General features: G+C 43.8%; 1 protein-coding gene across 1 annotated transcript; it reads left to right on the forward strand.

Annotated features, from left to right (window-relative positions):
- Positions 1-3,827: 3,827 nt before the first annotated feature.
- On the forward strand, positions 3,828-8,341 carry LOC123159106 (uncharacterized). Its single transcript, XM_044576914.1, has 2 exons — positions 3,828-5,123; positions 7,767-8,341. The coding sequence occupies exon 1, from the start codon at positions 3,899-3,901 to the stop codon at positions 5,117-5,119; it is 1,221 nt and encodes a 406-aa protein (XP_044432849.1). The 5' UTR covers positions 3,828-3,898; the 3' UTR covers positions 5,120-5,123; positions 7,767-8,341.
- The last annotated feature ends 5,361 nt before the right edge of the window (positions 8,342-13,702 follow it).

Below are 13,702 nucleotides of genomic sequence, written 5' to 3' on the forward strand. Positions count from 1 at the left end.
CATCTGCTCCTGCAATAGGTCTGTCACCTAGCGGTGCATTAAGGACATAATTCTTCTGTGCAGCAATGAGGATAAACCTCAGATCACGGATCCAATCCGCATTATTGCTACTAACATCTTTCAACACAGTTTTCTCTAGGAACATATCAAAATAAACATATGAAAGCAACAACGCGAGCTATTGATCTACAACATAATTTGCAAAATACTACCAGGACTAAGTTCATGATAAATTTAAGTTCAATTAATCATATTACTTAGGAACTCCCACTTAGATAGACATCCCTCTAATCCTCTAAGTGATTACGTGATCCATATCAACTACACCATGTCCGATCATCACGTGAGATGGAGTAGTTTCAACGGTGAACATCAATATGTTGATCATATCTACTATATGATTCACGCTCTACCTTTCGGTCTCCGTGTTCCGAGGCCATATCTGTTATATGCTAGGCTCGTCAAGTTTAACCTGAGTATTCCGCGTGTGCAACTGTTTTGCACCCGTTGTATTTGAACGTAGAGCCTATCACACCCGATCATCACGTGGTGTCTCAGCACGAAGAACTTTCGCAACGGTGCATACTTAGGGAGAACACTTCTTGATAATTAGTGAGAGATCATCTTAAAATGCTACCGTCAAACTAAGCAAAATAAGATGTATAAAAGATAAACATCATATGCAATCAAAATATGTGACATGATATGGCCATGATCATCTTGCGCCTTTGATCTCCGTCTCCAAAGTATTGTCATGATCTCTATCGTCATCGGCACGACACCATGATCTTCATCATCTTGATCTATATCAATGTGTCGTCACATGGTTGTCTCGCCAACTATTGCTCTTGCAACTATTGCTATCGTATAGCGATAAAGTAAAGCAATTATTTGGCACTTGCATCTTATGCAACAAAGAGACAACCATAGAGCTTCTGCCAGTTGCCGATAACTTCAACAAAACATGATCATCTCATACAACAACTTATATCTCATCACGTCTTGACCATATCACATCACAACATGCCCTGCAAAAACAAGTTAGACGTCCTCTACTTTGTTGTTGCAAGTTTTACGTGGCTGCTACGGGCTGAACAAGAACCGTTCTTACCTACACATCAAAACCACAACGATAGTTCGTCAAGTTAGTGCTGTTTTAACCTTCGCAAGGACCGGGCGTAGCCACACTCAGTTCAACTAAAGTTGGAGAAACTGACACCCGCCAGCCACCTGTGTGCAAAGCACGTCGGTAGAACCAGTCTCGCGTAAGCGTACGCGTAATGTCGGTCCGGGCCGCTTCATCCAACAATACTGCCGAACCAAAGTATGACATGCTGGTAAGCAGTCTGACTTGTATCGCCCACAACTCACTTGTGTTCTACTCGTGCATATAACATCAAGGCATAAAACCTAGGCTCGGATGCCACTGTTGGGGAACGTAGTAATTTCAAAAAATTTCCTACGCACACGCAAGATCATGGTGATGCATAGCAACAAGAGGGGAGAGCGTTGTCCACGTACCCTCGTAGACCGAAAGCGGAAGCGTTATGACAACGCGGTTGATGTAGTCGTATGTCTTCACGGCCCGACCGATCAAGCACCGAAACTACGACACCTCCGAGTTCTAGCACACGTGCAGCTCGATGACGTCCCTCGAACTCCAATCCAGCTGAGTGTCGAGGGAGAGTTCCGTCAACACGACGGCGTGGTGACGATCTTGATGTACTACCGATGCAGGGCTTCGCCTAAGCACCGCTACGATATTATCAAGGTGGATTATGGTGGAGGGGGGCACCGCACACGGCTAAGAGATCCAAGGGATCAATTGTTGTTGTGCCTAGAGGTGCCCCCTGCCCCCGTATATAAAGGAGCAAGGGGGGAGGGGGTGGCCGTCGTAGGAGGGGCGCGCCAAGGGGAGTCCTACTCCCACCGGGAGTAGGACTCCCTCCTTCCTTGTTGGAGTAGGAGAAGGGGGAAAGAGGGGGAGAGGAGGAAGGAAAAGGGGGCCACACCCCTTGTCCAATTAGGACCAGAGGGGGGCTGCGCGCCTCCTTCTTTTTGGCCTCTCTCCTCTATTCCTGTATGGCCCAATAAGGCCCATATACTCCCCGGCGAATTCCCGTAACTCTCTGGTACTCCGAAAAATACCCGAATCACTCGGAACCTTTCCGAACTCCGAATATAGTTGTCCAATATATCGATCTTTACGTCTCGACCATTTCGAGACTCCTCATCATGTCCCTGATCTCATCCGGGACTCCGAACTCCTTCGGTACATCAAAACTCATAAACTCATAATATAACTGTCATCGAAACCTTAAGCGTGCGGACCCTACGGGTTCGAGAACAATGTAGACATGACCTAGAACTATTCTCGGTCAATAACCAATAGCGGAACCTGGATGCTCATATTGGCTCCCACATATTCTACGAAGATCTTTATCGGTCAAACCGCATAACAACATACGTTGTTCCCTTTGTCATCGGTATGTTACTTGCCCGAGATTCGATCGTCGGTATCCAATACCTAGTTCAATCTCGTTACCGGCAAGTCTCTTTACTCATTACGTAATGCATCATTCTGTAACTAACTCATTAGCTACATTGCTTGCAAGGCTTATAGTGATGTGCATTACCGAGAGGGCCCAGAGATACCTCTCCGACAATCGGAGTGACAAAACCTAATCTCGAAATACGCCAACCCAACATGTACCTTTGGAGACACCTGTAGTACTCCTTTATAATCACCCAGTTACGTTGTGACGTTTGGTAGCACCCAAAGTGTTCCTCCGGTAAACGGGAGTTGCATAATCTCATAGTTACAGGAACATGTATAAGTCATGAAGAAAGCAATAGCAACATACTAAACGATCAAATGCTAAGCTAACGGAATGGGTCAAGTCAATCACATCATTCTCCTAATGATGTGATCCCGTTAATCAAATGACAACTCATGTCTATGGCTAGGAAACTTAACCATCTTTGATTCAACGAGCTAGTCAAGTAGAGGCATACTAGTGACACTATATTTGTCTATGTATTCACACATGTATTATGTTTCCGGTTAATACAATTCTAGCATGAATAATAAACATTTATCATGAAATAAGGAAATAAATAATAACTTTATTATTGCCTCTAGGGCATATTTCCTTCAGTGGGCGATTTGGTGGGCTCGGAGGAAAGCTATTCACGACAATGAATTTCAGAGTCCGCTGTCAATGATGTGCTTCATCAAGAGATTTTTAGATGACCTTGAGTTAGCAGATTCTAGAACAGCAAGACCGGCTTTGGGGCGAGCGGTACGGCCCCGCGCCAAAGCTTGGCTACCACCGACGGGGAATGCGGCAAAGCTAAACTGTGATGGGGCTCTTTCCACCTTGGGAGAAAGGGGAGTTGCGGCTGTGATATGTAGGGATAAAGATGGATGTTATCTGGGAGCATCGGCAGTGGTGATTGATGGCATGATTGATCCAGCAAGCTTGGAAGCACTAGCCTGTAGTGAGGCCCTCGCCCTTGCTCGGGATTTGAACTTACAAGACCTGGAGATAGCCTCCGACTGTCAGGTGGTGATAGCGCACATCAGGGATGGTGGAGCGGCGGTCTATGCTTCTATCCTTAGGGAAATCGAACTTAGTAAGAATGATTTTACTTCTGTTATTTTCCATTTTGAATTTAGGGAGAATAATTTTGAGGCCCACTCGCTAGCGAAAGGAGCTGCGTCTCTTGCGGTGGGTCGCCATGTGTGGCTGGGGGTTTTGCCCGATATTGCTTGTATTCCTCAGATTTTGAGTCATGAATAAAGCCCCTAGTTCACCAAAAAAAAAAGGAGCTCCCGTCACTTTCCCCCTCTGGTCGAGGGTTTCCTCTGCCCTGTTACGTTCCCCACTCCAATCCAATGGCGACGACCAGCAACAAGAAAATGGCGTCGCCGTCGCCTATGACGGACATGCCCGACCAGCTCCTCGCCGAGATCTTCCTCCGGCTGCCCACCCCACAAGACCTCGCCCGCGCCTCCGCCGTTTGCCTCACCTTCCGCCGAATCTCCACCGACAGGTCCTTCCTCCGCTGCTTCCGCTGCCTCCACGCACCACCACTTCTCGGATTCCTCGACCGCGACGGCTTCCACCCAGCCCTAACCTCCACCCCCGCCGTTCGCGCGGCCGCCGTCGCCGCCGATTTCACCTTATCCTTCCTCCCCTACCACCGCCGCTGGACCGTGCAGGACGTCCGCGACGGCCGCGTCCTCCTCTGCCGCAGCATCGGAAAACATGGGCAGCCCCCGGTCTTCAGAGATCTCGCGGTGTGCGACCCCTTGCACCGGCGCTACGTCCTGCTCCCCCCGCTACCTCACGACCTGGCTGCTTTGCTTGGGCACCCTTTCCCCCCGGTAACCGAGGCCTGCTGCAAGCGCTTCCTCGTTCCCCTCGGTGAGGAGGAGGCAGCGGCTGGAGACACAACATTCATAGTCATCTTGATGGCATATTGCAAAACCAGTCTGGCTGCCTTTGTCTTCTCTTCCAGCAACGATCAATGGCAAGCTACTGCATCCAAGGATTTGAGTGATTTGGCCCTTGACGAGGGCGACATGGAGGAGATGTCAAGGGTCCAGCCTTTTATTCCCATGCGCCATTATGCTTATGGCTGTTTCTACTGGGACTGGGTGCAATTCGGGATGAAGAAGTTGCTCTTGCTTGACACCACGAACATGGAGTTCTCCACTGCTGACCTCCCACCAGGAGAATGGAGCAAGGAAGGTATAGCCATTGTGGAGGCAGGGGAAGGCAGGCTCGGGATCTTTGGTTTCCATGGTGGACTTGCATCCAATCTCAGCTATACAGCTGCACGGACCAAAGGCGAGAGTCCCAGCCAGTGGCAGATGGAGAAGACAATCTCACTAGATTCTGGCTACAAATATTGTATCAGAGACGCAACACAGAGGTACTTGCTCTTGACAAGGATAGAAGCATCATCTCCAAATAATCACCTTGTTGGATATTTCTCAATGGATATCAAGACGTTGCAGCTTCAGAGGGTTTATGAGAAACAGCACTATAAGTATCCGACATACGCATATATCAACTTCCCACCATCATTGTTGTCTTCAAGGAGAATATGAAGTGGTAAAGTTTCTATTGCTTCCAAGTATCTCCTTCACTTCATAATTATCACATGACTTGTCTATTGCTTCATGCTCATTATGGCAACTGGTAATTCTTGTTTTATTTAGTACTGTTTAATTTATTGTGCTCATCGGAAAGCTAAGAAAGCCCGGGAACATAATTGTGTTTCTTGTCTTGTTTGTCTCGGTCGCCTTTTAAAGAGAATGGGGTTAGTAGGAGAAATCATCTTGTACACTACAAGTAGCTTATGCATGAGCGAGCCCTGATGGAAATCTGGAATCGCAAAAAATACCAGGTCATTATAGTTATTTTAGAGTAGTAGTTTTGATGATCAAGATAAAGCAGGAAGGAATACAATTTTATTTCTGGTTTACCTTGAATTGATTCACCATGAGAAAATCAACTCAAGTCAAAGACAGCCCATTTTGTACGCTTTTTCTTCAGATGTATAATTTTATCTTGCGATGCTGTTTCGAGGTAAACCTGTATGGTCACAAATAAGATCCTGAGTCACTGCTGTAAATAAGAAGAGCTTGTGCTCACAGGCAACTGAAATGTTATACCGCGATGTTGTTTTATCTGAATCAACCTCATAAGATTGAAGGGAGTGCTTATCACGGGCAACTGAAATTGTTCTTTATTGCAGTCATTGTCTCCACCACTGTTAGATCCTCAGTATCATGGTTGTGCTCTGAATCTCCAAGCAAATCATATTGGTTGAGATGATTGACTGAAACTTAGAGTTGTCCGGTGATTGTATTGTTTCTCGCTGCCAACACCCTGAGCTACAAATTCACGTATATGTGGTTGAGCTAGCTAGCTGATGCATATTTCCATGCCCCATTTTTTTTTCTCAACTAGTATTTATTAGAGTTATGATCTCGTTGAGGATGAATACAGTACACGCTGATTGTAACCATTAAAAGCCTTTGTGTTCTATCGAAAATGAAGGAGTGCCCCTATTTTACTTTTTTTGAGTTTGACCTAGAGCTTTATTAGTAGTAGGAAACAAGTTGGTGCATAGAGCCCATGACATCACCAGCAATAAACCCTGGCACATCGAACTCCCATTTTACCCTACCAGAGCCTACAGGTTTAGTTCCAAATTTACTTAAGCCTTGTTTGTCTGTCGACCGCCTGCAGACAGACAAGTCGCAACTGGACAAGCACAGTCGATTGTGTGAACAAGTTTTCTGCAATTAACTCCACTATGCAGTTGAAATTCTTTTTTTATTGCAGTCAATCTCCACCACTCTGAGATCTTGATACGATGGTTGTCCTAATCTGAAAGCAGATCATATTGGTTTTGATATAATTGAATGAATCTTAAAGAGTTTTCAGGTGATTGTGTATTAGCAATTTTGTAGGATGAATTTGAGGGGACAGCCAGTTTTTTTTTTGTTCCTTTATGTGCATCAATTTGTACCAGGATGGAATTAAGTTTTTCAAGACTCGTTTCTTTATGCTGATGTGCCTCTGTCTGGCTATGTATTCCAACCTTTTATTTTAAAATTCCGATGCTAGGCACACTGGAGCGAGTGTCTGCAGTTGCATGTTTCGAATTCAGTTTAGATAAATATTTCCAATGTGATAATGCTATTATGTATCTTCCTCTACCTAGTTACATATAATTTGTTCCTTTTAGCTCGTAAACTCTCAAATATGTGTGCAATAAAATTCTTATTTATTGCAGTCAATCTCCACCAGTCTTAGGTCCCAGTATCATGGTTTTTCTCCTTATCCCAAAGCAAATCATGTTGGTCGATGATTGACTGAAACTTAAGGAGTTTTCATGCCATTATGTATTAGCAATCCTGTAAGATGAATTGGAGAGGGCACCTAGTTTTGTTTTTCTTTCCTTTTTGGGACTCATTTTTGTACTTGGATTGCTGACAGCAGCTAGTGCGTTGGTTCTTGCTACCAATGCCCCAGTTTCTCTCCATGTTTTGTAGTCAGAAGTTTGGTATACTGCTAGGTGCCTAGGTAGTATATGATTTCGTGCTGTCCTGTAACATGGAGGTACCACTTCAAGTTCTTCACGACCCATTTCTGTATGTTGACTGGCCTGAGTGCAAACTACAATTCTAAACACACTAAAGCGAGTGTTTACAGTCACTTGTTTCGAATTCGGTTGAAATCAGTAATCAAGATTACCAATGTGACAAGGCTATTAAGTACTGAAACTTAAGGAGTTATTAGGTGATTGTGCATTAGGAATTCTGTAAAGACCACCCAGTTTTGTGTTTTTTCTTTTCTTGCGTGCATTATTTATGTACTATTAGGATGGCAGTCGGCAGCTAGTATGTTGGTTCTCACTAGCAATACCTCGAGTTTCTTTATTCTTTTTAAGTTGGAAGTTTGTTACTGCTAGGTGCATATATACTAGGTAGTATGAGGACTCCTGCAACACAAATGTACCAATTCTGTATTACTTAAGTTTTCCACGTCTCGTTTATTTATGGTGTCTTGCCTCTGTCTGGCTATGTATTCAAACTTGTATTGCAAATTCCAATCTAAGCACACTGAAGCGGGTGTTCGCAGTCACATATTTTCAAATTCGGCTGAGGCCAATATTACCAATGTGACAACGCTATTATGCAATATTTCTTCTCTGGTGTCTAAACTTATATCTTGTCTGTTCAGGTTTGACAGAGCCATACCCATACGTAATCATATCAGCATTCTTAATTCAAAGCGACCATGGTTTCAACAGCTTGGAGTTCTCACATACGTGATCACGTTGCCTACAAAACAACAAGATCTACATTGCCTTGCTTGGTGGTGGCCATGTCAATGTTTTGGTTATTAGGTCTAACATCAATGTGGAATTTCCCTGCCTAAGAATGTGACTTTGATATTAGGAGTTCAAGTCAATTTTTCTTCTTCATTATTTGTTAGAGTTGCTAAAACAGGTACAATCTGACTAGTGGCAGAACGATCACAACGGAACTGATAACCAACATAAGGACAATATAAGCAGCACCAGCATGCAGTTGGAGGGACTCGGTTCTTTGTTGCTGCTGCTGCTGTACGGTGAAGGGTAGGCAGCAAAATAGGTTTGTAGAGCTGTAGAAAGAGGTGAGTGGAAGTCCTAAATGGTGCTCATGTTTGGATCGCCGAAGTACCGATAATTTGTGGAATCTTGAATATGCTGTATGATCTTGAATACTGAGTGGACAATTTTCTCTGCTGTATGATCTTTTGTCCCTTTTTCTTCAGATTTGATGGAGCTGTAATCAGATCGCCCCAGCGTAAGTTGACAATCTAAACGCATGCTCGGCTAGTTGGCTGCAGACTGAATCAACATGTACACAGATATACTACTCCCTCCGTCCCATAATATAAGAGCGTTTTTTACACTGTAGTGTCGAAAACGCTCTTATATTATGAGACGAAGGGAGTACTATACATATACTACTGTCAAGTTGGTTGGTTTCACCTGCCTGTTATTAGCAGCAAGAAAAATTGAGAGATGACTTTTGGATCGCTTGGTCTTGGGTCCTGAGGACAAAACTGCAACCATCAGCGCTTTCGGTTGATTTGTGAACGCGGGTGCGGGAATTGGTGAAGACACACTCGTTGGCGCTATGGTCAGTTGTTGGTCGTTTCAGATTAGTAAAGGTGCCTCTAGCTAAACACGCTTGTCCATAGTTTTTTAGGCGACTCTGGTCCATGGTTTGTAGCATGGTGACACTAAACGGATCTTGACATATGAAGGCTTGCCCCGGGTATGGGCTAATCTCCCTTGTTTTGGCATTCTATTGCAACTTTGTGGCGGTTTGGCAATAGGGCTGATGTTTTTCTTTGCAACTTTGTGGCGGTTTGGCAATAGGGCTGATGTTTTTCTTTTCGAGAAATCTAACGACCAGTCGACTGGTCGTTTGCGTCAGATCCGCACGATCTCGTTGCCGTTTGATTGTAATCCGAGAAGTGCGTAGGCTATTTTGAGCGAAGCGCGCGTGGCGATAGCCGTTACAGGCGGGCCCCACCGAAACCGTCCCTCTCGCCCAATGCCCACGTTCCCCACTCCCCCGTCTTTCCCTCGCCCGCATTACTTCTTCCCCCCTTCTCGCGCCGCTCTTCGTTTCTGCTCTCTCTCCCCTCTCCCTCGTCTGCGACAGTTGCTGGTGGTGGCGTGGTCCGGTTCGCGGTGGACGGCGTCTGAATCTCTGGTGAGGAACGCATTTCCCCACCCCCTTTGTCTACCTGTTTTGCTCCGCCGGTGTGTTCCCGCTATTCCGCCGTCGATTTTTGGTGTACGGAGCCTCCGAACCCGGTCGGTTTTAGTTCCCATTGGATTAGGATTGTTTAGGCCGGCTTCTAGATTCTGAATCGGCGGCGAGGAACACATTCCCCACCCCCTCTCTTTTCCTGTTTCTCCGCCGGCATGTCCTGCCGTTGATTTTTGGTGCTCGGACCATCCTAATCCAGTCGATTGTTGTTCCAAATAGGTTAGATTAGGTCGCATTCTAGTTCCATTTGTAGATGGCTGTGAATTTCGGTTCAATTTTGTGCGTAATCGGTCGGATGGTTGGTATCGATAGGTTTTCGTGGTTGATAAGTGTGGTCGGTTCTACTATGGATTTTCCCACCCGTTTTCCTCCTTCTGTTAGTGTTGTGGATGTTGACTTTTAGGACATCCAATAGTGTTTGTTGTTTATGGATTTTGTGATGTCCAATTTAGTGGATGTTGATTTGATCAGTAACCCTAAGTTCTGTTGTTATGTTGGATTTGTTTGATGCGGTCTGTTTATCGATGAGGCTTGCGATGCTCTATTTACCGGTGTTGTTTGTTCTGTTTAATTATCATGATGAAGGTATTGAACTTGCCAACGACATTGCACTCAAATTACCAGATGCTGAAACACTGTATTTTTATGACTGGTGTTATTTATGTGCCTAAATGTCCAATTGGTTGGTAATTTTGAGCTGTGCAATTGCGCTCTGATTACCAATTGTTTTTCAAACAGCTACATTCACATTAGGTTGTGTTTTGGGACTGCACCCCCATGATTTTTACGCTTTGTGCTTTACTGTTTTGGATATCCCCAATGATGATGTGCAAGCAGTTACCATTATCATCTTACCGTACTTACCAGTTTTTTTCTAGTCTAACTACATGCAGCACAATGCTCATTTCTTATTCGATGGTCTGGTAGTTTTTTGTGTGCTTACCGGCATCATTATTGTGATTATTAATGACCATGTGTCAATGCTAATTTTATCAGGGGTAAATTGGATGTACATCATCAAATTGATGCCGCCTTTCTCACTTACCAATATATTTGTGCCTCAGTTATCAGTTGCACATGCTGTAATATACCTGTGTCATTTTGTCTTGCTATAGTTCAGCAGATGTGGCATCGTCTTTGTTTTTTAACCAGATTTTCTCTTCTGTAAACCAAGTGCATTTTGCTTGATTTATTTATCATGGTCATGATAATCTTTTTTTGTGTCACCATGAACCACAATGATAAGTTTATCAGCTGTATTTATTGCTTTGTCAAACACCCGTTTACAAATGTTGATATTAATTGTGATATCAGTTTTTCATGTCATCTAATTTGTTTCATTCGCTTTTCATTTCGTTCCTACGTGACAGGGACACAATGCCGAGGAAGCGCAAAGGAGATGGTGATGGAATTGATGAAGTTCCTTCAAAAAAGATGAAGCGCCCTCCTCCGCGGAACAGAGCCTCACCCAGTTCGCTTCTTTTAGCATGCAAAGACATGAATGATGACAGGAAGGTTGCCATTGATGAGATGGACTTCACAAGCCTTCGCAATATCCAGTGTGACCATCTCTTCAACAATCTCAGTGTGTGGCTTGCTGTTCTTTATGATCCCGATTCCCGTGAGGTTGTTGTACCAGGGCGGGGCAGACTTCCTGTTAGTGAGGGATATGTGCATCGCGTTATGGGCGTGCCGCATGGAGGGTAGGATGTCCCTTACAACCGTCTTACTGAAGCTGATATTGAGTTAGGGCTTGAGTTGTTCGGCGAACTTGGATATGCCCCTAAAATGACTAATCTTGTTGATCTCATAAAGGGTTCCGTAAATGCTGATGATACTTTCAAGCATATGTGGCTTTTGCTTGCTGGGAATACAATCATTGCCCCGACCACCTCCAACAAAGTCAGCCCTAGATGGTATGTTGTGCTGGTAAGTGGTTATGTACTTCTGTCATTTTCTTTCTTGTGTGCATGATAACTTTACTGTATGTAAGTGTGGTAACTTTCATATTATTTGTGTTCCATCCAGTGAACTTTAGTTTCATTGTTTTCAACTTGCGGCGCAACATCAATGGTATTAAAAATCTCAATTGGTCCAAATTTATTGCTGATAAATTAGACAAGGCGCTGCTGAAACGCAAGCCTACCAGGGGTTGCCTTCTCTTCTACAATGTAAGTGATGGTGCTTTCCTCTTACCTTCTTTTTTGTCTTGATGTTATCTGATTTTGTTCGTGTTTACCATGACGATTGTATTTTTCTTATCAGCTACTTTACATTCACGCGATTGATCTTTCTGGACTCGGCATCGTATTGCCTAATGGTCCTTTTCCTATCAATGTATGGACGAAGAAGCTGATAACTCTTGTCCTCAACAAGGATGTTCAAGCTGACAAAGTTTCTTTTGGGAATCTACCGGTAATCTATATCTATGTTTTTTAAGTTCCCACACTGCTTGCAACTGCATTTTCTTTTCATTGATTTTTTGTTGTTACTTATCTGACTTGTCTCTACATTTTTTTCCAGTTGAAGCCTGAGTTTGGCATGAATTTCTGTCTGTTTGGTGGTCTCAAAGGTCTTGATAGGTTTATGCGTGTTCATGCCCCAAGCTGCAGTCAGGAGGTGTGCATGTAACCTTTTTTTTTGCTATTCTATGTTTTTCATAGGCTGATTACTTAATTGTTGCACTCAATGTGGTAACTCTCCTTTGATGTCAACTTTACACTCTTTAATAATGCCATCAGATATTGTTCTTTGTTTCCAATGTGGCATATGCTCTATAAAGGATAATAATTTTATTGCAACCTTGTGATAATTCTTACTGTAATGCCTTGATAACTTTGTGATGTGAATCTCATGCCATCATGTTTTTTAATGGCAGCATATGTTCTCACATATCTTGATAACTTGGTTGCATTCATGTGATGATTCTTTTTGTAAAGCCTCTGATAACTTAAGTTTTTGCTGATATCTAATTGTGCTATTTTAGCTTTCTTGTATATTATTCTTCATTTTCATGTGACTGAATGGTTGTTAGATCATGAATACATTCATGTATACATACATGTGTTCTTCATTTTTTTGGTATTGTTCATGTGTGTGCTTTTTTGTGAACTCCTGATAACTTTTGTTGCATTTTGGTGATAACTTATTTTTATTTTTATTTTTTGCTTTTTTTTCTATTGAGCAGAAATTTGCCAAATCTACTCAAATAGTTGCTCGATTCACGTCCACTATGGCTGGCATAATAGGCGATCTTGTGCAATCATTCACCGCTTTGGATGATGAGGGCCATTCAGATGCCTCCTGTAAGCTAGACGCTAGATTGAATGTTCTTTCTTCCGCTGCTCGTATGATGGCAAGGACCGCACGCTCATCGCAAGGCAGGCGGCCAGAAAGCACTGGAAAGAGCATTGCTGATGATTCTGAGAGTGATGATGAGTACCATGGAGGCAATGACGCTGATTCTGATGCTGACTCCAATGATGATGATGATGATATGGATTATCGAGTTGTTCATCGTCGCAGCAAGGATCCTTTCTTTGCTTCAGGCAGTGGTACCGTGGATGTAGCTATGGGCAGTGGGCCAGCTGACGATGACACCACACATCTGGATGATGCAACTGTAAAAGCTCATGAGAGCACAACACCAAACATTGAAGGCATGCCTATCCGCACTATCGATGAGAACCTTAATGAGTCTCAGATCATGCTCACTGGCATCTCTCACACAACATTAGTCGGATCAGGTGATGTAGGGCTTAGCCAGCAAGATCTGACAGACACTCAAGCTGAGGCGGCCACTGAATCTTCTGTCAAGCGGTGTGGTTATGAGCTTTTGAAAAATTTGGCTTACCAGAGGTGCAAGAAACTGAGGCTACCATCACCCCCGTCCAGCTTCACCAACTGTGCCTGTCCGTCCAACTTCACCAGTTGTGCCCCCAGCCCACCACAAAGGCCATCTTCACCAAATGCACCATCAGCAGCTGAAATTCATCTAGCTGTGAAGAAATTTTTGGTCCAGGAGCTTGGTATACGTGTGGCTGAAAAGGGAACCGGTGTCGTCGTCCCACTATCTACCATGCGGAAGGAGGCTCCATGCATGTGAATGATTTTTTCCCATGGTTTTTTATCAATGTTGTGCCTGATACAACAGGGTAAATCCAGTTGTTTGAGTATGGTAGTTTGGGTATTTTCATCCTGATAATTAGCTTGTTCATATTTTTTAGCACCTTATCTTTTTTTTCTCATTAACCTTGTTTTCCCTTGCAGGGCACCTGGCAAACAAGCTGCTGCTGCTAAGGATTCAGTGATTGCACCAGTAAAAATGTATTCACATTCTTTTTCTAC

This window comes from Triticum aestivum, chromosome 7B, assembly GCF_018294505.1.
Source record: "Triticum aestivum cultivar Chinese Spring chromosome 7B, IWGSC CS RefSeq v2.1, whole genome shotgun sequence".
In the NCBI taxonomy this organism is placed as follows: domain Eukaryota; kingdom Viridiplantae; phylum Streptophyta; class Magnoliopsida; order Poales; family Poaceae; genus Triticum; species Triticum aestivum.

Excerpts from the sequence above, each read along its gene's own strand:
- LOC123159106 (XM_044576914.1), top strand. The coding sequence starts at position 3,899 with ATGGCGACGACCAGCAACAAGAAAATGGCGTCGCCGTCGCCTATGACG.